Source organism: Euprymna scolopes, chromosome 3, assembly GCF_053919585.1.
Source record: "Euprymna scolopes isolate OS-2025 chromosome 3, ASM5391958v1, whole genome shotgun sequence".
In the NCBI taxonomy this organism is placed as follows: Eukaryota; Metazoa; Mollusca; class Cephalopoda; order Sepiida; family Sepiolidae; genus Euprymna; species Euprymna scolopes.
This window is the reverse complement of record NC_136484.1, coordinates 5,875,765-5,903,158: the sequence shown is the minus strand read 5'-3', so window position 1 is coordinate 5,903,158 and position 27,394 is coordinate 5,875,765. Positions and strand designations below refer to the sequence as shown.

At 34.9% G+C, this 27,394-nt stretch overlaps 1 protein-coding gene across 2 annotated transcripts in view; it reads left to right on the top strand.

Moving 5' to 3' along the window:
- LOC145252869 (glycine receptor subunit alpha-2-like) overlaps positions 1–27,394 on the top strand; it is a 282,197-nt gene that overhangs the window by 165,989 nt on the left and 88,814 nt on the right. For both annotated transcript variants that reach the window (XM_080112887.1, XM_080112884.1), the window contains exon 4: positions 7,961–8,025. In XM_080112887.1, coding sequence (XP_079969013.1) covers positions 7,961–8,025 — 65 coding nt within the window. The remainder of the gene's footprint in view (positions 1–7,960; positions 8,026–27,394) is intronic.

The window sequence follows — 27,394 nt, the reverse complement described above, 5'->3', positions numbered from 1 at the left end:
GGAATTAATTAGCGGGGTCATTATGAAGGGAGAAGAGTAGAAAGATGTTTGTTAACATTACACTTGAACTTCTGCATATCATTGCAGTTGGGAAAGCAGAATCCCGGAAGGGAGTTCCAAAGACCCGCAGTTCTGGGGAAGAAACTATTGGAGTAAAAGGCTTTCTTGCACCTAGGGATCTCCACTGTAAAGGGATGAGACTTAGTAGCTTGTCGGGTTTGTCGGGGGTAGTTACGTCGGGGAGGTACAAGTGTTTGCAGTTCGTCAGAGCATTCACCATTAAAGTATTTGTAGAACAGGCAGAGGGATGCAACATCTCGTCGATGGGACAGAGGTTGAAGCCCAGATGACAGTTCAGGACCTATCAGGTTGGCGACTCTTATATAAGTCTTTCGTTTTAGATCTGGAGAGACAGTAACTCGTAACAATTCAGGAGCTTTAATCAAGAAGAAAGTCATCCACATAATCAAAAGTTAGTTGTAAATGAAAAAAGCTTAGTTTTTGAAAGAAGACACAGATGGTTAGAAGAAGAAAAAGATCTCGCGAGCAGTTAAAAGCAGAGAAACGTGTTGGCGTAAGAGACTTTTAAGCACGTGTCAAAACGGCAGGTTTTATTAACTTCATGGCGAATTGACACTTTTAAAACAAGATGCAATGCGTTGTTGGAAAGTATTCTTAATAAATAAATTTTATTTCAACTAACAAAAAACAATTAAATTTTTTTCTTATTTTTTTCTTTTTTTTCTTTCCTTTCTCCGTCTGAAGCATGTGGGTGCTTGTTAACATTTTTTTACACAGTGATCACCACTTATCAAGGCCCGGATAAATTAGTGATAAAAATGCTACTTCAAAATTATTTATTATTATTGTAAATGTAAACGTTTCTGAAAGGTGTGTGTAAGTATACAGGCTAATACTCGTTTATTTACCGTATGGTTAGTTATATAAAATATATTACAAATTGAAGAGTCATAATAAACAAATGAGGCATCGAATACAAAATAATATAACGCATCATAAAAACCATACAAGAGCGACGGAAAAATTGTCAGTAAAAGAATCGTTAGGAAAAGAATGTTTCTATGTTAAAAATAAACACAAAAAACTTTGATTTCGGTTTTGTTAAGTAAATCTCAACCATGTTATATCGCTATTCAATTATATAAGGAACAGTTGTCAGATCATCTTAATTCGTTAAGAATTCTATTAACCATTTCATGCATTCCATTTTTGGATGAAAAATCAACCTATATAACGCAGATAAATAAATACTTGTAGTTAAAACTGTTTCTCTTATTTTAACATGTTTTATTCAATATAAGCTGCATATGCCCGGTCTTGCCTGGTCGAAATCTATTGCCGGGCGGAGCGATTCATCATATATAATTTAAGATACACCAAATATTCTAACTTTGTACAAAAAGTTAATCACATGTTGGATTTATGGAATCATAAAACATATCCATTCGAGTTTATGAGAACCAAACGCGAAGTTATTGTCTGTATTTTTTAGATGAGACGTTTTCATTTATTGAGATTGTCGAACTGACTTCCTCATCTTAGTTGTTATAGTCATAACGTTTCGGCCGTTTTGCCCTCTGGCCTTCATCTGGTGTTTTGTAATGACCTGGGGAATCGTTTGTTAGGAGTCTCGAACCCAACCCTTTATTATTATTACGGGGTTACCGGGTTTAACATTAACAAAATCTAACTAAGAGTTGTCCTAGTGGCATATGGCCGAGTGGTCCTAGACATTGTATCAAAGTTTACAGTTACCCAAAGGTGCTGAGTTCAATCCTGAACGAAGGCAGTGAAAAGTAACATTCAAAACAAAAACTCAGCAACTATGTCCCAGAGCCTAGCTGTAGTCCGAACACGGTACCCCCGTAATAATAATAAAGGGTTTGGTTCGAGACTCCTAACAAACGGTTCCCCAGTTCGATACAAAACACCTGATGAAGGCCGGAGGGCAAAAAAGGCGGAAACGTTGTGACTATAACAACCAAGATGAGGAAGTCAGTCCGACAATCTCAATAAATCAAACGCGAACTAATTTTCATAACTTAAACGGGAAACAATTCTCATAACTTAAATAAGCATACTTCCGGTTTTACCCGAAACTGTGTCAGCTATTAATTATTGAAAACAAATTTAATTAACTATTAATTGAATTAAAAATAAATTAACTTTAAATAATATTTCTTAATAGAACAATGGAAGCGATTATGATAAAACAATAAAATCGAGCTAATTACTATAATAGATTTTCTTTAATGTAATATACAAATGAGGATATTCATTAAATGTAAATTTCTTTTGAATAAATAAATTATATAAATATCATCCTGGCATAAAAGTGTATATAAGTCCGTTTTCAGTGTGAATATTATTTCCTGGAACAGTGTATGTTTTGTACATATTAATTAATTTTTGAACAAACAAATAAATATGCACGAATACAACTTTATTATAATACAAGATTCAAACAAGCAAGGGCGCCTGGACGATCAACAGAATTTTATTATTAATAGACTTTACACTTTTCGGAACAATATCACTTTTGTCCGTTATTTTCTGATAAATTTTTAAGTCAGTTTACACGTTTAAGTTCGGTTGAACTCGTCTAATAATTATCATCTATAATTGCATATTTTCTGTAATGCTTTATTTTATACGTAGTCAATCTGGTTTTTGTTATCCGTTTAATGTATATGCAAATAGAAACTGATTCACTGACGGATTGGATCGCATAATATACCGTGCAATTCGCCATTAAAGTACGGAAAATATGTTGAAAATCAAAACAGTTATGCACATTAATTCTGACGTTTGTCTAATGTTCTTTGCTCACAAATAATATATAATGTAAACAATTAGTATCATAAAGCGTGGTTCTATGTGAGCGTACTATTTAATATCAGACAAGTTGATGAAAAGAAAAAAATCGGATTAATTGGATTCTTTGTGTAAATTGTACATTATTGCGGTTTCTTATCTCATTCTATAATAATACTTTTAAGGTTATTTTTATTGTTTGTGTTAATATTATTGATACTAATATATAAAGTTAATAATAATAATAATAATATTACGTCTACTACTAGCAGAAAAGTGCTAAGCTAGGTTGTGACAATCCAATATGCCATTAAGAATGTAGGTCATGTGGTTCTTGTTGTCTTACAGGAACCTGATACGTTTGTTAATTTTTCCCGACCTCATGATTTTTATGTTTGTTGATCTTTCCTCACTTTATGTTTTTTATTACTCTTCATTTCCTCAGAAGTGTAGCATCATAGGTTCCTATAGTTATGGTACTCGTTGCATGGAAATCCATCTTGGTATCAGAAGACTATAGGCAGGAACTTTCCAATGTAGAAATGCATTCTTACTGTTTTGGGATAGTTCAGTTCAACTACTCCCATCGCATATGTTGGGATTTGGTCTGTACTAGAGTGATAGATCCCTTTCTAATCAGTCTTTTAAAAACCTTTCAGTTATTTTCTTGGTGCATCATCAAATTCATCCATGAGCATTCGACGGATTATCGTTTCCTGAAAATTGTCAATTTCAGTGGAATCTCTCTGGTAGACATCGTGTGCTGTTGATAATCTGTATATGCTATATAATGCAGTAAAAATCTTATGAAAAATCTAATACATAAAACTCACTATGTCTTTCTGTCTGTCTCCATAATTTCAAACATATGAATTTGAAAATATGAAGACAGGCAGACAAAAACCAAATTCCGCAGAGCGGCGCTATAGCCCTCAAATGATTGGATTTTTATAGGCTGTTTTTTATGGATTTTTAGTTTTTAAGGGGTAAAAACGGACTGATATTGAAAAATTCGTTATACATTTTTATATAGATTTTAGTTTATTTTTATTAAGTTCGTATGCTTGTCATGATGGTAGAGTGGCAACGTTACCAGCTTTGAATGCTACAGTTTTTTTTTTTCGGTTTCAATTCTAACTGATACTTTTCTTTTACTTTTGAATTAATGACTCTATAATAATATATACAAAATTTGTACAAATTAAAATATCACCCCCCCCCCGTTAGTTATGAATAAGAAAATTTTTCTTATTAATAATAATTAAAAGCTATCTTTGAGCTTGTCTTATTTTTTATTAATAATTAAGTTAGTTAATTGTTAGTTAAATATATTATTTATAATAATTAAGTTAGTTAAATATACTCCTCTCAATAGTAAAGTTCATGCGTCTTTTCATATGTTCAATCTTTCGATAAAGAAGAAAATAATTTCAGGGGAAACTATTTTTCGAAAAGACAAAAGACCATCAACTAATTGAAGTTTTATTTTGCTTTTAATTAGGTATCCGTATATATATATATATATATATATATATATATATATATATATATATATATAAATATATATATATACATATATATATATATATATTTATATATATATATATATATATATACTTAATTATTAGAATTGATGTACAATTATTTTGGCTTTGATTGTTATTTCTCTTACAAAAGTTTATTTAATGTGCTAAGTTAATCGTTATTTAGAAATATAACTTGAAATTAATTTCTAGCAGTTGTATTAAAATGGCCATGAATAATAGTTTCCATGAATTATATAAAACATTTGACCTCTTCGAATATTTGGCAAATAATAACGCGTTGGTCTTCTTAAGTAGCAGCCTCAACTTGACAGATTAATGACTCATAAATAACAAAAATGGCGATTCGGTCTGGGGGTTGTTTTCAAAGTTTCTAGAAATGTTTGAATTCACAATAACAGCATTTTATGAGGGCATATGGTGTGTCATCGTTACCATATGCTTCTTTCATATCCTCTGTGTCTCCTTTCCGGATCACTGTGCGACACTCAACAAGCTCTATTTCACATCTGACTCAGTTCAAACATCTGTAAATCAGAAATCACAATAAGTTCAGATCTGTAATTTGACAAATCATACGTATAAAAATCATTACAAATGCTCAATTAAGCTAAGTCAGCCAACTCGAAATAGGTTAAGTGTAATACTGTTTGAACGCTATTCGTTTGAAAGATATAAATACTGTTTTTCGTAGCAGTTTACAAATTATATCATAATGATTTACGCTATAATACAATAGCATGATTCCTTATTCCATTATACAATAACAGTATCTTATAAAACATTCGATAAATTTATCAGGTACCCCAGATTCACAATAATTTCTTATAGTTGAAATTACTTTAGATTTTGTTTTTAATACACAGCAACTCTTTCTCGGATCAGCAACAAACACTGAATAGTTTTTGATGATAACAATTTCTTTTAAAAATCAGAAAAACTATGATATTTTTTCAGTTCCGTTGACTGCACATCCTTTCTTAGATCATTTTATAGTCGATGAAAAAAAACTAAAGTAGTGTTTGCTTGTAATAAAATCTTTGAAGAATACCATTCATCTGCACAAAACTATATTTCATTGCGTATTTTCTACCTGGCTTTCTAATTAATTTACAAGAAAGAAACCTATTTCTGATAGGATATAAGCTAATCATGTCAATATTCCAAGAGCCAACACAATATTAGCTACTTGTATTTTCTCTACCGCTCTCCCTCAACTCAAGATTATACCCTAATAAACAAAGTCTGAGACAGTATAGATATAGCAGCTTCCCTCGATACTAGCGCACAAGTACATGTATTTGGTGACTTCAATGTCCACCATAGTAACTGGCTAGGATTCTCTAATCACACAGACGTAACTGGTAGCACAACACATAGCTTCTCTATATCCCATTCTCTATCTCAGATGGTTACATTTCCGACACGTTTCCCAGACCAGCAAGATGCCTCACTTCTAGATCTCTTTCTGACAACGGTTCCCGATGATTGTACAGCTAATGCCCACAGTCCACTCGGGAATGCTGATCACGCTGTGATAATGGTAGAAATCAACCTAAGTTATCGCCTTAAAACTGAAGACCCACTACTCAAACCACGAGGTATTACAAAAAGGCTGATTGGGAAACCATTAGGAAATTCATCAGAGATGCCACATGGCAAAATATATTTACGCTTCCAGCGGAACAGTGTGCAAATGAGACAACTGAATGGTTCAAAACTGCAATTGAAGCACATGTTCCCGCACGGAAATTTTATAGCAAGCCCCACTCTCCCCAATGGTTTACTTCTGCGTGTGCAGCTGCCATTTGTCAAAGGCAGCATGCGTTCCGCAGATTCAACCGACATAAGTCAAGCTCAAATAAAAAGAAGTATATAGAAGCTAGAAATAATTGTAAGAGAGTGATAGAGACAGCTAAGACAGATTACTCTGAAACCACAAGAAAACGCATCGAAGCACAGAAGTTAGGAACTCGGGATTTTTGAAAATCTACAACAGCGTAGTAAATAATGGGCAGTCAACTATTCCCCCACTATCAAACAATCATGAGGTTGCTTGCACGGCAACTGACAAGGCTAATCTGCTTGCCAGTCGATTTGCCTCAAACTCCACACTGAATCCGGTACACCACTCCCTCCCTGATTTTCCTCTGTGAACAGACGCCACACTAGACGATTTGAAAATCACCCCTTTTCAGGTACATGCTATTATAAAAAACCTAGACACCTCAAAAGCATGTGGACCAGATCTCATTCCAGCTGCGCTATTAAAAAAATGTTCTGCCGAGGTTGATCCAGTTCTCTCCAAACTTTACAATAAATACCTTAACGAATCTTTCTTTCCCGACTGCTGGAAAACCGCTTCTGTGGTGCCAGTCTTCAAGAATTCTGGTGAAAGAACTGACCCACTAAATTATCGCCCTTTTAGCCTCCTGCCGCTGTTCGCCAAAATATTTGAGTCCTTAGTTTATCAAGCCTTAGTCCAGCACCAAACAGCTGCTAAACTCCTGACTGACAAACAATATGGATTCAGGCAAGCCCGTTCAACAGCAGATATCTTAACTGTAGTTCCTGAACATATATACCGTTCATTGGACAAAATAGGGGAGGGTAGAGCGGTAACCCTTGATATATCTAAGGCGTTTGACAGGGTATGGCACGATGGTCTTCTAAGGAAAATTAGATCATACGGAATCACTGGAAGAATTCATAATGTAATTAAATCCTTCTTAAATAAGAGAAAACTCCAAGTTGTCCTCGACGGTCGTACATCTAAACAATATGACATAAATGCGGGAGTACCTCATGGGTCTATACTTGGACCTCTATTATTCCTGATATTCATAAACGACCTCCCTGATAGAATTGTTTCGGAAATGTGTATATTTGCCGATGACACCACGATGGCAAAAATGGATGGTCACATTCAATGCTGCTAAGACTAAACGTGTTTCCTTCAATAACTACAAGAAACCTTCTCTACCACCAATAGCAATGGCCAAGAACACATTGCCTGAAAGTACTTCTTTTAAACTCCTCGGTCTTACGTTTACAGGGAATATGAACTGGAATAGATACATTGAGAGCATTGTCATTGCAAGGATGGTTAGCTCCCTCTACCGTGCTAGAAAACTACTTACGCCTGACAGTATCCAGTACCTCTATAAGGCCACCATTCGCCCATGTATGGAGTACTGTTGTCACATCTTAGCTGGTGCATCTGCTGCTTGTCTCTCACTCCTGGACAAGGTTAAAAGAGAGTCGCAATTCTGATAGGTCCTGAACTGTCATCTAGGCTTGAATTAAAAAAAAAAAAGACTTTCAGTTTTGAAATCCTTTTCATTCAGCCATACTTATAGTGTTCTTGTGCTTTTATTTGATTTGATTTTTATGTTAGTATATTTCATGTATTGACATAAATTAAATTGTCTGTAACGTTAATTGTTTAATTCAGATATTTCAATTGCAAACGAATAACGCAAACAGAAATCAAATCAAATGTAATGTGTCGTTTGTTTTAGTATTTTCGTTACTAATATAAATTTAAATGTTTAATATGTTTCTATTTATGTCTTCTTCAGAACGGATTTTCTCCAAGCCATTTTGGATTCGTACGACAGTACTATTTCGCCCAACTTTGATAAAGGTAAGAAATGTATTTGTTATGGTTCCATACAGAATAGTGAACTGACAAATTTTCACAGTTTCTTTGTAAATTAATTTACTCTTTTTTCTAGATAACATTCAGTTATCAAGTGGCGTAGGCCTGGAACAGAATTACACCACGTAATGTAGACTAAGTATAAAATTAGGAAAATTACTTACCATTTTTCTAAATATAGATGATATTCTTCGGGGCTCTTCCGCTAACCTTACTAGGAATGGCTGAGGACATGATGCAATAATCTATTTGAAAAGACTATGCATAGAAGCCAGAAACATGATGCAATAATCTATTTGAAAAGACTATGCATAGAAGCCAGAAACATGATGCAATAATCTATTTGAAAAGACTATGCATAGAAGCCAGAAACATGATGCAATAATCTATTTGAAAAGACTATGCATAGAAACCAGAAACATGATGCAATAATCTATTTGAAAAGACTAGGAATAGAAACCAGAAACAAGTATTTGCTTTCATGGGATTAAATACGACTATGTTGCTATCGGAAGGAAAGCATCACACGCTCCGCACATATCCGTTTCGCAAACGAGAAATCCCTGCAAAGCAGATAGATCTATGGAAATTTCGCGTGATCTTGGATACATAAAGGAATAAGTATAAGTATGTCCATTGTAATAAACAGAGATGTTCTGTTTTGGCAGCAGAAGTTGCAGGAAAGATAGGATAACAGCCCATGTGATTATAAAATCATTTTTTTAATTAATTATTCAATAGTTGTAAAAATATTGTCCTCTATTCAATATCTAATAAGTCTGCGAGAAATAGACTTTGTGATCTCATCGCTGGCTTTTGATATATAAAGTATTCAAAAGAAATGCACTGATCCGTTATAATATAACACTTAGTTCACTAACTGTTGACGGCAGCAATATTGTTTTCGCAAAGTAATTTTCTGAGTATTTTACACCGTTCTGATTTATAATAAACTAGCGTGGGTGCCCGACGTTGCCCGGGTGTTTATAGTCGTAAAAAAACAAAAGTGGAGTAGACAGGCGGGCTCGAACTCCTGATGCATACCATATTGCATGTCACTGAGAAGGTTATTTTTGCTGAGATAGTTGACTACTTTTCTATTTAACACAGATTCCAGTAGCTTACTTATGATGCACTGGAGACTTATAGATCTATACTGAGAGGGAGACGAGCGATCGATCACCTGAATTCTTAAATACAGAGCATATTGATGAGATTGTTCACGGTGTTGGGAAGCATTTCTTCTTAAGACAACGCTTAAAAACTTTGTAAGTATGGGCGCTAGTTCTGGTTGAAGCTTTTTGAGTATAATAATTGGAATGCCGTCAGGGCCAGTTGCTTTACTGAAATCAAGGTGTTTGTCTCTGTCGAAAGTTTTTGTCGCGACATACAAACACACACACACACAAACACACACATTTTGCATTTAATATATAGAGATTCAAGTAATTACTGATGACGAACATGAAATGAATCAGTTTGTTTTGAGCTTTAGAAATCCAATCATCGGTATTTATAAATAATATCCATGAACTCAATGATATGATTGTTGTTAGTTTTAATTGCTTTGGTGTCCTCATTGCCTTGATACTTTGCTACCATCCTTAACAGATATGTGTATATAAATAAGTGTATTTTCGGTCATGAAATGAACATTTCTTAGTTATTATCCTCTATAGCAAACGTTCAAAGTTGTAGCAAAGCTGTTTACAATTATTTTTTATACAATCAAGACAACACGCTTAGTATATTCAATGCTTTTCTTTTGTTTGTTTTTGTTTAATAAAACCTTCATTCTATCATGTTTTCTATAACTCTCAAGAGTAATACGTCACTTAGGAACTCTTAATGTAAGAGACTCTCCGCTTACCCATTTGCTGTGGTTTCTGACCATTTCATAGTACTCCGTAATACAGGTGAATTGATATATACTGGTAAGTTGTTCGATAAATTAATCATGTTTTTTCTTATATTAACTATAAATATCTATATTATGACGGACTCTTTAACGCTTTAAATTTGAAAACATATAACATATATGTGCCTAAAATCCATATGGTCTCTGTTAAATAATAATCACTTTTTAGACCCGCACTTTCTAATGAACTAGACTGTGTTTCCGGCGTTGCCCGGGTGTTTGAAGAAAAACTCGTAGTAGGCAGGTAGGCTCGAACCCGTACCGTGAAGAAGGAAAAGAATGTGAAAAAAACGTAGCATCTTTGCCGTTGCGTCCATCGCCAACTCGGAAGTGGCGATGGTTTAAATTAAGGCTAGTCAACCGAAAAGAGCAGATGACTGTCGAAAACATGTGCGAAAAAAGTGAAAACAGGGGATTACTTTTAAAAATATCGGCGACCAAAGCCACCCCTCCCTGTAGAAAAAGTGGCCGGTTGAGGGTAAAGAAATTAATGTTTTTTTTAGCCAATTTTTCGGTATTTGTCGTCTGGAGTATCGAGCTTAAAAACGATACTGATCTCGTGAAAATCCGTCGTTTCTGTAAAAGGTCTTATGCAGACATACATACATACATACATACATTTAAACAGACAAGTGAGATATATATTATAGATGACATTAGTTATAGAAGTCTTCTTCAATAATCTACTACATAAAAAGTAAACGCATCATTTGAGAATTTAAGAATGATGCCATCATTTCAGACGTTGAATGAGCGAAAAGATTTCATGGATGATTAAAATTAGTGCAACTCAAAATCTTTAATCTTAACACGACTGCTCTATGAACACATGCTCACGTTTAGTCTATTCTAAGTGCTTATGCTCTAGCGTATACCGGTTATCCAGTGCGTCATTGATAAATTCTTAGTACACTCACAAAAACCAAAATCATGAAATCATACTAGCTAACATATCCAAAATTCAATATATCACATTACTTTTGTCCAAGATAAAAATCTATGCATTTGCGTATCTGTGCATATTATTAGTTTATTATTTTTGAACACTTGATATCAGTTTGCCGGTTGTTATCTTTGCAATTATTTTTTCTTTATTTTATTTACTTATTTATTTCGATTTTTATTTAAATTATATTATACTTATTTAATTACATTACCCGTTGTTGAACCTCTGACGAAACGATTAATGTTGAAATGCAATTCATCCGCGTACGGAGTGTTATGATGTTTATATAGTGCGTTTAACATATAAGTTCTGCCTGCGTATTGAGCATTTTTTATTAAAACATTGGTTTGTTAGCTAGATAATCTGATTATATATATATATATATATATATATATATATATATACATATATATATATAGAGAGAGAGAGAGAGAATGGGAAAGGGAGAGAGAGAGAAAGAGAGAAAAATCCAAGTTGTCCTCGACGGTCGTATATCTAAACAATATGACATATGTGCGGAAGTACCTCAGGGGTCTATCCTTGGACCTTTATTATTCCTGATATTCATAAATGATCTCTCTGATAAAATTGTTTCGGAGACAGGTATATTAGCCGATGACACCACTCTCTATAACAGATATGAGGGGAAAACAAATGAACACATATCTAAGGAAATTGCAGAAACACTAGAGGATGATCTCCAAACTGTAGTGGAATGGGGACAAAATGGATGGTCACATTCAATGCTGCCAAGACTAAGCGTGTTTCCTTCAATAACTACAAGAAACCTTCTCTACCACCAAGAGCAATGGCCAAGAACACATTGCCTGAAAGCACTTCTTTTAAACTCCTCGGCCTTACGTTTACATGGAATATGAACTGGAATAGATACATTGAGAGCATTGCCAAGTCTGCTGCAAAGAAGGTTGTCTCTCTCTTTCGTGCTAGAAAACTACTTACGCCTGAAAATATCCAGCACTTCTATAAGGCCACCATTCACACATGTATGGAGTATTGCTGTCACATTTGGGCTTGTGCATCTGCTGCTTGTCTCTCACTCCTGGACAGGGTTCAAAAGAGAGTCGCCAACCTGATAGGTCCTGAACTGTCATCTAGGCTTCAGTCTCTGTCCATCGACGAAATGTAGCATCCATCTGCCTGTTCTACAAATACGTTAATGGTGGCTGCTCTGACGAACTGCAACCACTTGTACCTCCTCGACGTGACTACCCCCGACAAACCCGACAAGCAACTAAGTCCCACCCATTTACAGTAGAGATCCCTAGGTGCAAGAAGGCCTTTTACTCCAATAGTTTATTCCCCAGAACTCCCTTCCAGGATTCTGCTTTCCCAACTGTACTGATATGCAGAAGTTCAAGTTTAATGTGAACAAACATCTTTCTACTCATCTCCCTTCATAATGCCCCCGCAAATTATGTCCCTGATAGTAGCTCATTACTTCAAAGTGGCACTGTGCCTTGTTTGGGGTGAAAATTGAATTTTAAAAAAAGCGAGATAAAATTGATAAAATGATTTAGATATTTTTTCTATTACGCACATGAAACCTTAACATTAAATCGGTGATGAGACCCTAATTTGAAAATTCAAGATTTACAATACTTATCATTACTCATTGGCTGCGTAAAATGGATGTGTGAACAAAAATGAATCTGATTAGCTGATAAGCTAATTCAGCACCATAAAATATATAAAAACACGTAGTAACATCGATTCCATGCGACCACCATCCCCGTGTAATCAATCATTATCGGACGTTTCTTTCCTACTCACATTAACTACTCAATCGTCCAGAAATAAAAACTAGTTCTTTTTCTACTGCGAGTTTCAACTGAGAGGCATAGATTGAACTTTAATCAAACCTTAACTTTGCACGTGTCTCAACCTTATCAATTGACTTAATTGAAACTATCTAACCCAGATAATCTTGTTTTTCAATATAAAATATAATCCCTAATAAAACACATAGCCGCATTTAGCATTAAAATTGACAATAGAAACTGGCATACCATGTAATCGAAGGATGATGCAACATCTTGAACTGATGACAGGACGACTCCGCTACATAATTTATTTTAATTATTTTATCAACATTACATATACAATACAAATAATGATATTTGTTTTATACATAAAGTAACGGGGGTAAAGTAAAGAATAAGCGAAGTATTAACCTTGTTTCAATAATAACAAAAACGATGTTAAACTTTTAAAGGAAATCGGAAAAACGAAAACAGAAAAAAATATCGAACAAAACGAAATAAAACGGAAATGATGTATTATATGTTTATTTTTATAAACAAAATGGAAAGATCCTTGGGTTTGTTTAGTGTATAAATGTTGGGAAATAAATGGTAATTAAGCAACGTAAAAGTAAGCGTGATGCGTTTCACCCAATAGGAAGCATCAAACGGAAAGGCACGGTGAAATTCCATTCCAGTTTTTTTTAGCAACTACGAAGTACAGAAAACCGAAACCGGTGTTCGTTCGTAACTATCCCTTGTGAACGATCACGCAATGGGTGGCGAGGAAAGGAGGAATTTATTAGAGAGAAAAGATTTTACTACTTGTATTGATCTTAACCGATTTTGGCAGTGATCTGTCAACAGAAACAATATAGGAATCTACGATTAGCGATGAATGTAATATGCCTATAACACACCTCAGATATTGTGCTGCTGCAGTTTATGCATATTACATTTGCATGAAATGTCTTGATTTTTATCCTATTAAGATCGAAATCACAGGGGAAAAATGAGTTCATTTTATATATAGAGAGAGAAGAAGAAAGAATAGAAGAGAAGAGAAGAATATATATATATATATATATGTACAAATTTGGTTTCATTTGTGTACTACTTTTCTATTTATTTAAAACGATAATAAAACTTTGTTATATCTAGATCGTGAATTTGTATTTATCTGCAAAAGACCTAGCTAATTTGCAAATTCTTTTAAATATTCATTTTAAATAATTAAATTAGTTTTTTAGGTTTTGTTATTGAATGATCATCTTTAGTTTACTATTACATGTGATTCATGATTTATACTTGCGTAATATTTGCGTAAAAAGATTATAGTAAACACAAACCTCTTTCTATATAATATTTATGTATGCGTATATATACATTTTTTAAAAGTTTGCTTAAACAAACTCCTCTGTCTCTCTCTCTCTGTTTGTCTCTGTCTGTCTGTCTGTCTCTCTCTAATATATATATATATATATATATATATATATATATATATATATATATATATATATATATATATATAAAGTCGGGTTCATAAGCTCGCATGCCAGATAATTATGTTATAATCATAAGATCACCTTGGATAGATATTACGACATTTAATAATAAATGTTAAAATTTCAACGATATTATTCTCGGTTGAGGTTGGCCGTGAGGTTTGTTCTTTGCTAATTGAGTCAAAGATAGCTTCACGACCTTTCGAATCTCCTGGCCGGCAGCAATCGTGTCATCCTGACTGATGATTTTCGAAAGGCTGAAACACTAGTGCCTGTAGGTATTTTATATATATATATATATATAATTATTTTTTTACTATAATAATTAAATACCTACAGACACTAGTGTTTCATCCTTTCGGGATTCTTCAGTGCAGGGTGTCACGATTACTACCAGTCGAACAATTCCAACCCCGCGACACGAGACATCTCTGGCTCGATTAGCGGAGGCCGTATCCATTCGGCTACCATTAATCATGTGAAATAGCGTTGAATTTTAAACATTTTAATTTAAATGTTCATTACGTCAGACAGACAGTGATCAAATCGTTATACGATGATCTACGCATAAGAGCTAAATTGACCGACTTTTTAATTCAACAGAAAGTGCTCAACGATAAGAAACGTATTTCTTAAAAGGGCTGTCATAATTATTTTTTTACTATAATAATTAAATACCTACAGACACTAGTGTTTCATCCTTTCGGAATTCTTCAGTGCAGGGGGTCACGATTACTACCAGTCGAACAATTCGAACCCCGCGACACGAGACATCTCTGGCTCGATTAGCGGAGGCCGTATCCATTCGGCTACCATTAATCATGTGAAATAGCGTTGAATTTTAAACATTTTAACTTAAATGTTCATTACGTCAGACAGACAGTGATCAAATCGTTATACGATGATCTACGCATAAGAGCTAAATTGACCGACTTTTTAATTCAACAGAAAGTGCTCAACGATAAGAAACGTATTTCTTAAAGGGGCTGTCATAATTATTTTTTTACTATAATAATTAAATACCTACAGACACTAGTGTTTCATCCTTTCGGGATTCTTCACTGAGTTCGCAGGGGTCCATGACTGGTCGGAGTTTTACTTTTTATTCTAAGCTTGTAAAAGAAACGCATAAATGTTAAAACCACTAAATATGGTATGCTGCAAATAGCTGTGAAATAGAATGATGAATTATGAGTTAAAATATTTTTGCAATGACTTCGAGCGATGAGGAACGCACACTGTGTCCTCCCATGTAGTCGTTGTTCATTATTTACCAGTTTTTTCCAATTCTCTACATCATCCGATTCATTCCACGTTTATAAAATAGTTTTCTCTTACAGTTCATCAAGTGCAGAATTAGAGTTAACCTTTTGTGTGCATACAATTAATAAATATTTGAAAGTATATGCAGAAATGAGACATGTAGTCCATGTAAGCTTAACAGAACACAGGGGAGCTGTCAAATGTGAAAATATTTTAAAGTAGTGGTTGAGAGTGATAAGATTGAAAGGAACACATGACAATGATCATAGAATTAAATTTAATGCCATTGGCCATTAATTACAGATAACAGTTAAAATTGCAATTAAATTGTATTAACTATATACTAGCAAGATGACCCGACGTTGCGCGGGATTGAATAATGATCAAAAAATATTTCACACTCCCATATTTTTATTGTTATCGAAATCGGTGAAATTTCCTATTTTCAATCTAATTGATTGATTGCCTGCTCTAGTTGGGGATCCATCGCGGTGCACCAGAAAGAAACTCACATGCTTCTCGCAGCGACTTTGTTTACAATCTACTGTAGTCTCCATTACATTAGTTTTTCTTGTACATATAAGTTTAGCTTTAAATAGAAACGTTCATTTCGAGCGCATCCCTGTCTATATGTATATATTCTGTTTATTTTACATGTCGAGCCGTTCGTCTTGTGTAGTAATGAAACTTCTAAAATTCATTTGTGATATAAGGCAGGGTAAAGTGTCAAGTTTGGTCAACATGGAAATATTTCTTCTATCTTAGAATTATTTCGATTATTGATATCGAAGACATTTTTATTCCAGCAGTCCGAGGGAAGAAAAAGTTTATGTAAAAGACTTTTTGGTGTCTATGCGCTTCTAAAATTTGAATAAGAAACTGGCCTAGTTTTATATTATTTTATTAATAAAACTAGCAAGCATACCCGATGTTGCTCGGGAATGAATGAGGATGAAAAAATGTTTCACACTTCTATATTTTTTGTCATCGAAATCGGTAAAATTTGCCCATTTTTCAATCCTCTTGGCAGTTATTGACGGATAACCTACTATTTTATAAAAAAATTTATATAATGCCTCGAATTAAAGTTTAACATGTGAAAGTTAATTATTATGGTTCAAATTTGCGCTAAATAAAAATATTCATTTCGAACATGCCCTATCATATCAAAGAAGTTACTGTTTATTTTATGTGTCTGGCCTTTAAACTTTTGCGGTATAATGGCTCGTATGAAAGCTTAAAATGCAAAAGTCAAATGTCATGATTAAATTGTGCCTTAAACAGAAACATTCATTTCGAACGCACCTCTGTCATATCAAAATACCTACTCTTGATTTAATCTGCCGATCTTTTCTGTTTGTGCGGTAATAAAACTTCTCCAATAAATTTTTGATGTTAGGCTGTATAAGACGTTAACTTTAGTGAAAATCGCATGTTCCTTCTTTCATCAGACTTTTCGATTATCAATCATCAATCCTTATCGAAGATATTCCGATACAAAACTTATCTAAGGAGACTGCCAGGCATATAAAGTAGATTCGTGTGAAATTTCGTGAAAATCTGACCGTCTGTTTCGGAGTCCATAGGAAAAGAACTCACATACACCCAAAGACAATATACTTATTATATAATAATAGAGATGTAAGGTTAAATACATGCTGTTATACACATTCAAATAAAATACACAAGCTTAAGGAGAACCAGTGTTACTTATTCAATAGTGACTTATAAAAGACATTGCTGATAGAACTTCCCTCGCCAAAATATTCATCATCCTACTTTCATTGTCAGCTAAAATAATTGTTTTCCTTCTTTCAACATGTTAGTAAATACAGTTGATCGAGTTAATAGCGTTGAATGAATATCACATGTCTGTATCGCTCCAACAATCTCACTTCCCTTCCTGATTTATTCATGTAAGAGTCATCTGCTGCCCCGCAGGTGGTTGATTGATATTATTAACTTTTTTATCATAGGTTTTGCCATTAATTTTAAAAAAGATACTTTTTTCCAATGAGCTGGTGTCGGTTACGCTTAATGACACCACCTTCGTCCCATTCTACCATGTAGGTATTTTATACATATCTAGGCTTCCACTCACTTATGCTCTGGTTTTGTATGAAGATTCGCTGTCATTTGTATCATGCGTGAACAATCTCTAGCTGTTCTATCATGTTGAGCTTACTGTTATTCCTATCTTTCATTCAACCGACTGATGATTAATTTCGACTTTAGGTTTTGTTCCTTATGTGCATTCTCAATGTGTCCTTTTCTGTTGAAGTGTAGTTCAGTGTGACTATCCAGTTCAATATAATAATTGGATTTTTGATTTTCTTGAATATGTTTTATATCGTTTCAATCTGCCTCTCAGCAACTCCGTTTAACATAACGTAGTGATGATGTCATGTATCTGAAAAACAATCTAGTACGAACTTTCGGTATTCAGTGTGGTTGTAGCACGGACCATTGTCAGCCACCACCATGTCATATTATACAAATATTTGTTTTTGTTGCGACCACAATTTTTAAGCTCGGACAGTGTTCAGAAATCTTCCGCACAACTATATATTTACTGTTGAGCTTTGCCAGCACACTGACTGTCTGTCCTGCAAGATTTGTTTGTCATGTTCCGTGTGATAAGGATTTAGGAAGGGTTTTTGCGATGATGACACGGTTGGTTCCTTCTAAGCAGCGCACAGCTTTTTACTGATAGTCTCTCAAATTCCAGTACTTATGTAGATATGTAGGTACATCTCTCAAGATGTTGGGCCATCACCGAATGATTTTCTCGAAGTGATTGTTGAGCACTTGTTTTGTTCGGGTTAAAAAATGTATACGTGGGATCTTCTGTGTGAAGAACTACGCATTGTCTACCCGCAGGTCAAGGTTGTTTACGGGATTGCGAAAAAAAGGTTCAAGGAGTATGGTAAGAGAAATGCTTCCCAGATCAGTATCCTCAGATGAAGTTGTATCGTCGAAGCGTAACCATCATTATCTGAAGCGTTTGATGTGCAAAAAAATTATGTATATGCCATGTCAGTGGCTTGGGATCTTGAGTTGTACAGTATGTCTTGAACAACTTTACTACAAAGCATACAACTAGTATCTCTCTTTCAATATTTGCTTATCTCGTTTCTATATCCCTTAATGACTTGGAAGCATATGCTAGTAGTCTCTTTTCTCTCGTTTCGTTTAGTTGGACGAGTGCTGCTCCCAAACCCTTTCTTGTAAGCGTAAAGTTTCAAGATTACTAGTGCACTAGTATCGTAATACAGTAATGTTTCGTCATCATCTACCAGAGGTTTTATCCTTTCTAAGCTCTCCGCCCATAAGAATGTGACGTTCTGTATTAGTAAGTGCTGACATGGTGCTGCTTTTTCAGCCAGGTTTGGTATAGGTACAAATATAGAGATGTGTTGGTTAAGACCAAGAAATGTAAGGAGCTTATTCTTGTTGGCGTTGGCATTCTATGGATGTTAACAATTTCCTTATTGATCAGAGTGAATGCACCGTTCATTGTATGTTATGCTGAAAAAAAGATTTGCTTATGTTTGATGTAATACTGCTTGGAATTGAACATGAATCCATTTTTGCACTAACCTCATTAACAGTATCATATTTTTATTCCTGTGCCATACAAAATCGCTTCTAACGCACTAATTTAGGATTCGGTCCATTCTTTGTTGAAACAGATCTTGGGATATAGCCAAAACAAATAGAATCTCTTAACGCAGTATCGCTCAAATGGCATTCTGATTTTTTTCATTGTTACTCAGTTGTCTGGACACAATTTTAAACTCAATAACCATCTTTGGAATCTGGTTTTGAGATGATAATTGGAATCATTAAACATTAATACTTCAACTGTTGGAATTTTGAGCGCATATGAGTAATTTTTCAGTTTCGTAAGATTTATACATACTTGTGAACTTTCATCTGTTTTTGTAAACATCGACAAACATGAACATCAATTTGTGTGTTCTGTGACTTTTCTTATTACACCATTGTTTTTCGATACTGTTAAACACCTGTTGAATTTTTTACGTTATTTAATGGGAAACTTTTATATAGTAGATCTACTTTTAAGTGAAGTTTCATTGTCCCCCAAAAGTTGCCAATCTAATCAAATTGCCCTGAGAACAACCTGAACAAATTATCGACAACGTTACTGTGCTTTGTTCCTCTTTGTTATTTGTTGTTTGCACAGTATGGTGTCACACTCCCTAAATCTTGATTTGGACTATTTTTTGCGGCTACGGACATCTACTACGTAGAATCTGGTTGGTCACTAAAAGTTAAAATTTATTTTGATCAATCCAAAGCTCTTTATTGGGGGTTATTATGAGCTACTGGCAGGGAGATCCGGCGTTGTCCAGGATCTACTAAAGATCAAGAATGTTTAACTCTCAATTATTTTATTGTCATCGAAATCAGAGTGAAATTGTCCATTTTTCAATCAAATCGATTGATTGCCTACTCAAGCTGGGGAAACATCGCGGTGCACAAAGAACAAACTTCACGATCCCCTCAGTAAAAAAAAACATTGTAGTCTACATTCACAGTAGAGAATCTACTGTAGATTTAATAAAATTATTTTATATATAAAGGCATGAATAAAAGTTTAAAGTGCAAAAGTCAAGTATCATGGTTAAATCGTGCCTTAAACAGAAACATTCATTTCAAACGCGCTCTGGCATATCAAATGGACCTTCTGTTGATTTTAGATGACTGACCTCTCTGCTTGTACTGTGATAATTTCTTGAACTAAAGTTTATAATGAAAAAATCAAGTATAATAGTCCAATTGTACTGTAAACAGAAACATTCGCTTCGAACGTGTGCCGGTCATATCAAAGAATCACTTGTTGATTTTGTATGCCGGGAATTTCTGCTTGTGTGGCAATAAAACTTCTCCATCGCATTTTGATACTGGGCTGTATAAGGTGTTAATTTTAGTCCAAATCGCCTGTTTATTTTTATCAGATTATTTCGATTATCGATTATCGATACTTATTGAAGACATTCCAATACACAGCTTATTTAAGACCACTGTCAGGCACATTAAGTAGAGTTGTGTGAAATTTTAAAAATCAACCCAGCCGTGTAGGAGTCAATATCAAATGAACTCACACACAGAAAGACAAAGTTTCTTTATATAATAGATAGATAGATAGATAGATAGATAGATAGATAGATAGATATATTAGACTAGCATGTCTCTTTGAATTTATATTGTCCTTATTCGGAAATTACTTATAATTTATTCAGTTTGAAAATATCTGGAAAAATATGGTAGGGTGTTACGTTTATTAACCTTTATTTTCATGTTGCATTTGGTCTACGAATGTATATGCTCTAACACTGGATCGTTCCTTTTCGTCTAGACATAAAGACGAAACTATAACTGAGTCAAAGGATATGATATCAAATTCTGTGCGAGACATTTTAATAACCCCACACCATTGTTGACTGCAACTCCGTCCTGGACTTTGTTTTGTTGTAAATAGTCTTGGTGTCGAACTGGTCTTTTCTTTTTTTTACAAAGGAATCACCACTTATAAAGGCCCAGAGGCCACTCGAGGATAAGGGTTAAAGAGTGTACAGTAGTCAAATGAACAATATCATAGTAATCATTAGAAGTGTAAATTTGGTAAATTGGATTACTTAAGGGGAACGACTCATAAAGAATTTGTTTACGTTGGACTTCAAGAGGACCATATTGTCAATATAAGCTGGAAAGCAGGCAAACCGAAGAGAGCTCCACAGGCATGTATTTCTTTGTTTTTACATGGAGGTCACCACTTATCAAGGCCCAGAAGACACTCGGATATAAGGGTTATTGCGTATATAGTAATCAATGGGATAGTGTTGTAGTATTCGTTAGTATGGATAAAGTGTCATTACTTAAGAGGGCGGTTCATCAGGATTTTTTATGTTGGATTTGAAGACATCCAAGTTGTAGTCAGGTGGGAAGAAGGCAAACGGAAGAGAGTTCCACAGGCGTGCACTTCTAAGAAAGAAGCTTTGTTCATGGAATCTACGTTTTGATTTAGGCACCGATAAAGAATTGGGAAAATTATTGACAGTGGTTTCAGCTAGACGGGTGTTTATCGTGAAAGATTAGCGAGGGGGTGGGGACAAGAGACCGGACTCGGACGAGCACTTTCCATGGAAATAACGATAAAACAACGTCTCTTCTGCAGGGAAGAGAAAAGAGCATCCCCCACTAAGCCACGAAGTCTAGTCTGTACTCTGTCAAGGCAGGATAGGCTGTTTTCAGCAGCTCCTGTCCAAATGTGGCAGCAGTACTCCATCTTTGGACGTACTTGGCTTTTATATAGATAGAGAATTGCATCAGTAGTGAGATGTCTTCTGGATCATTAGAAGGATCCCACCATTTTCCCAGCGAGCTTGGCTACAGACTTGATGTACATGTTCCATTTCAGATCAGGAGTAAAGGTCAAACCCAGAATCTTATCTAAAAATGGAGGCTCCCCCTTCCCCCCCCTTAGCCGAAAGCCATCCATTTCAATTTTCCCCTAGACGAAAGCCATCCATTTCAATTGATTCCAGATTGGGACAGAGCGTTGATGATGTAAAGATAGGAGCTTGGTTTTAGATGCATTAAAGGTAACTAGCCACCCCTTCCCCCACTGTACCACGCGCTCAAGATCAGAGATAAGAGAATCAGAGAGAATTTTGTCATTTATGGCCTTTGATATGTTTCCATAGATGGTTGTGTCATCAGCATATATGTCAACGAATGAGTTACGTATGTGTTTTGGAAGATCATTTATGTAGATCCGGAAGAGAATTGGGCCCAGCATGGACCCTGAGGGACTCAAGCATTAATACTGAGGGGCTCTGATTACTGACCATCAACCACTATTATGAACCTATCAGAGAGAAATGATTTAATGATCGAGAAAACATTTCCAGTTATACTGTAGCTGGAAATATTGTGAAATAGGCCTTTATGCCACACCTTATCGAAGGCCTTTGATATGTCAAGATCAATTACCCTAGAAAGGAAGCTTTGTCGCGAGATTCGCTAATCCTATGAGATATAACCGTTAGCACATCTGCGGTAGATCTTGCCGAACGGAAACCATATTGCGTGTCACTAAGAAGGTTATTTCTGCTGAGGTGGTTGACTACTTCCTATTAATATGGATTCTAGCAACTTACTCATGACACACAGGAGACTTATTGGTCTGTAATAAGAGGGAGATGACTTATCACTTGAAGTCTTAAATACAGGGCATAGTGATTAGGTTTTCCAGGGGGTTGGAATGCACTTCTCTTTAAGGCAACGCTTGGGGACAAGTTCTGGTTAAAGATTTTAACACTATAATCAGAATGCTGTCGGGGCTAGTTGCTTTACTGGAATAAAGGTTCTTGATTAGATTGGCGACCTCACGCACAGATATTGGTATGTTATCTAGCCTGTTGTGTGTTATAGGAGGAAATACGGGGTGTTGATGGCCTACATCACATAGGGTAGAATAAGCTGCAAAGTTCTTTGCAAATAGTTTGGCCTTGTCTGATGCTGATAAGATGACCTCTGGTCCATTGATAATGATTGGGATAGAACGCACGCTTCTGTTCAGGATCCTATTTGCTATTTGCCGAAACTGGTGGGAACCACGCCGCTTTAAATTCAACGGACTGAGCATATAGCTCTCATGCATTTTATTACTCTTTTACAGTGGTTGCTGGCGCTCCGGTTTCTGTGCGCGATGGCAGCAGCACATTCTGGGGAGAACCATGGCTGGCTGTTAGGTTTTTGTTGGAATTTTTTGGATGGCGTGAATCGGTCTATGCCTACAATTAACCATTCGGTCAGGTCTGATACTATAGAGGACACATCCTTTTTAAACATGGAATGCAGGGGTAGATCATATATGAATGTACGGAAGCTATCTCAGTCAGCAATAGAGTATCGGTATACAGTGCGGTGGATAGGTACGTCTGAAGACTTATTACATTTCATTTTTATCTGAACTTATACAACGGAGTGGTAGGAGGATTTCCGAGGAGACAGAACGGAACATGAACATAGCTCGGGGGAAGTTGAGAGAAAAAAATCAAGAAGGCTTGCATACTGACCGATAGTATCGGGCACACGGGTGGGCTCGCGAACAATCTGAGTGAGGTCATAGGCAATGGCAAAATATTGACAGTACCTCCCCTAATCACCTGTCTTATTTGAGTGGACCAGCCATTCGACGTTATGGACACGTCACCGCAAATGTGAATGTTAGCCGAGGTATCACAGACAGGATGTGGTCAATTTTCTTAGATATACTCTTAAAGATAGTAATTCCACTGTTATGGGGTCGATAGAGGGCAAATATAAATGTGGTGGTTTGAGCAAGTGCAACCCGGAAGCACATATAAGTTAGATTAGGGTCTTCACTGGCGATCTTGGTGGTCAGATGTAGATTTTAAGTTAGAGTATCCTTTAATTATGAATTTATCTAGGGAAGTGGTTTTTTTAATGTCCTGAAACGATATACATATTCTTCCAATATCCCGGTTTCCTCACACGCGAAGCATTTGATACAGCTCGCTGGGTTTTAATGGTGGTTAAATTCGCTGTTCAGATTTTGATTGTGTTGATGGTGTTGTCTGCAGTGTTTTCAGTGATTATGTTCATTGATTTAACTTCCTGTACACTTTTCCTGTTTCTATATAACTGCGTCTTAACTTCAAAACGTTCTCGACTGTTTATCACTTAACTTTGTTCAAACATTCATTTCTGGAAGATTAGGATGAGTGTAAATGCGATTATTTGTACCAAAATCCCTTTCGTTGGTTTGATTGACACTTAAATCACATTTCTGTTGAAAATACTAATTCGTCCAAGGTTTCACTTGTTTCTGTCCGGTAGAATAAATGCATTTGCAGTCTTGTGACGCCGACATTCTGGCTTGGATTCATTTTTTTCTTCAAATCTTGACAAAATGGTCTCGCTATTTACCTTTTCTCTCGACAGTTGGTGGACACGAGTTGCATCTTGTCCATCGGTCTGAGGATGTACCGTAATTTCTTCTCATTTTTAAATACTTAAAAAAATGATAGTTTAATTTATTGTTTAAAAATGAACTTTCCGTCGTAAATTATTGCCATCTACTTTTACATGACCATAATATGATGAGCGTCTCTTAACATGTTAGATGATTATCGCATAATAATTGAGCATGTATACGTTTGCTAATTCTATTTTAAAATAGATAGGGTTATATATCGGAACATGTGTTATATTAAGTAATTTTAATAGAAATTTTCACGGGACAATTTTTCAGAGTATACTAAAAAATTTGGAGTTTTTATTTAAAAAATTGGGGATATAAAATAATGCAGTGTTTGGAGTTACAACCATTGATTAAAAATTCGCTAACCTTTTTTTCTGTTATAAGTTACATTATTACAGAAAGTGATGTTGGATTCTATTTTTTTCTTCACTATTACATTAGTGCAACCATGAATTAGGTTGCAATATACTAATTAGTTTCATATTACTTTTATAAAGAGAATAATATGCCATAATACACGCCGTCATCTGCAATTAAAACCAGCCACTCGTTTCCGCTTTGGAGACAAGCTGAAAAGAGTCGTCCACTAAACCGTTATTACTAATTATGTAATATCTATGAATGGCATTCCTGTTCAAACATATTACACATACAAAAATACTACACATACAAACATACTACACGTACAAACATACTACATATACGAACATACTACACATACCAACATACTATACGTACAAGCACGCTAGACATACAAACATACTACACATACAAACATACTACGGGTACAAACATACCACACATACGAACATATTACACATACAAACACACTCCAGGTACAAACATACTACACGCATGAACATACTACACGCACGAACATACTACACATACAAACATACTACACATACGAACATACTACACATACGAACTTACTACGTAATTGAGTGGTGATATTTTTTGCTAAACGGATTTGTAAGGGATATTTATGTCAAGTGGGAACAAGTATAGTCAGTTCATCAGATGACTATCCATTAAAGTACGTGAAAAACAAGCAGAGAAATGAAACATTGCGACGATGATAGATTGTTTGGGACCTATTAGATTATATTAGAGACCCTTTTGAGACCCTGTTGTAAAGGAAGAAACAACTGGTGGGAGCAGCAGCTGAGATGTGGCAACAATGATCGATGCAGGAGCAAATGATGGCTTTGTAGAAATATAGAATACTCTAAAGCCTCAATACACTTAATCCACTTTCTTATTTGGATAAGTGACTTATTTATATATAAAATAAAATACTGTATTATTGTATTTCTATTTTATATACCTTAATATTTTTCACACACACACACATATATATATATATATATATATATACCAATTACCATGATGATTAAAAAATAAATAAATGAAAATAAAGGCTAGCTTACCAGGTTTGTTCCTTGCTCAATACGTTGTGGTCCTTTGGACTATGATCATAGCGTAATATCTGTGTTAACTGTGGCAAGCAGGACCAAGGGTCAAAACATCAGTATTATTATTATTATTATTATTATTATTATTATTAGTAGTAGTAGTAGTAGTAGTAGTAGTAGTAGTAGTAGTAGTAGTAGTAGTAGTAGTATTTTAATTGATTCGAGCGACGGCGGGGCGCTGGATCAATAATTATGATTAGAAAAATAAACAATTAAATTAGGAAATAATGATTGACATATAGTATAATAAATCGCAAAAGGAATCGGAAAATAGAAAATAGATGTAAACATCATTTTGGGGTTTGCATAAACAAATTGGGGTTACATCAGGTTTGTCTGAGACACGTAATAATGAGACGTAATGAAACACGTGATGTATGTAGATTTGGGGAGATTCTATGAGTCGTTAGTTGAATACCAGAGGGAACGGACGACTCAATAGTTGGGTCTATGACGTGGGAAGCGGTGGCATTTCAGACAGCCAAGTGTAAAAAAATTGTAATCTCTGAAAATGCCGGCCGGATCATGAAAATAAATTCAGGTATGTGTTGTGTTATTTACATCTGTTAAAAAGAACTGCTTGTCCACAACTGTTTCGATACGTTCACGTTGATCGTTTCCTGTTAGAACTTTTGCATAAATGTTAAAATATACACACTAGACGATCAACTAAATAATACAACGTTTATACATACACGCATTTACGCGTATCCGAATATAGAGATAATATAAAAACCCAGCTATTCAACATGTACGTCGTTATATTCATATACATATACATAATATAACTTGTACGTCCTTATAGAACGTATTCATACAACTGTCTATTAACAAAAAGAGCTAAATTGAAGTAAATTACGATTAAAAAATGTCATGAATATGGCGGGGAAGAGAAACAAATTAAATAAATAAATAAATAACCGGGGAAAATTACATAGAAATTAAATTAAGTCCTAAAAGATTTTCTTTTTGCTTGCGAAGAGGTCTCAAGGACTTAATTTGCTTGCAAAAAGAACGTCTCTTAGGACTTAATTTGATTTATATTTTTAGCCATAATTAAATTTTGTACCCCAAATAGAATTTTCATATATATATATATATATATATATATATATATATATATGTGTGTGTGTGTGTGTGTGTGTATGTGTGTGTGTTTATACTTAATTCATTCCATCACACAAAAACGTTTCTCTTTCATTCTTAGCAGAAAAGAGTTTCATAATCCTGTATTAACTACTAACAATTCAAGCTATATGCTTTACGAGTGGGGTAGGCTTCATCGGGTCGTAAAATACGCTTAAATATGATATTTTAATTTGTCTAGATTTCATATATATTATTATAAAGTCGTGATTTCAAAGGCAAAATACATTGGGTGCCATCAGCTAGAATCGAAACCGAAACTGTAGTATTCACAGCTAGTGGTCTTACTACTGTACGAGCGTGA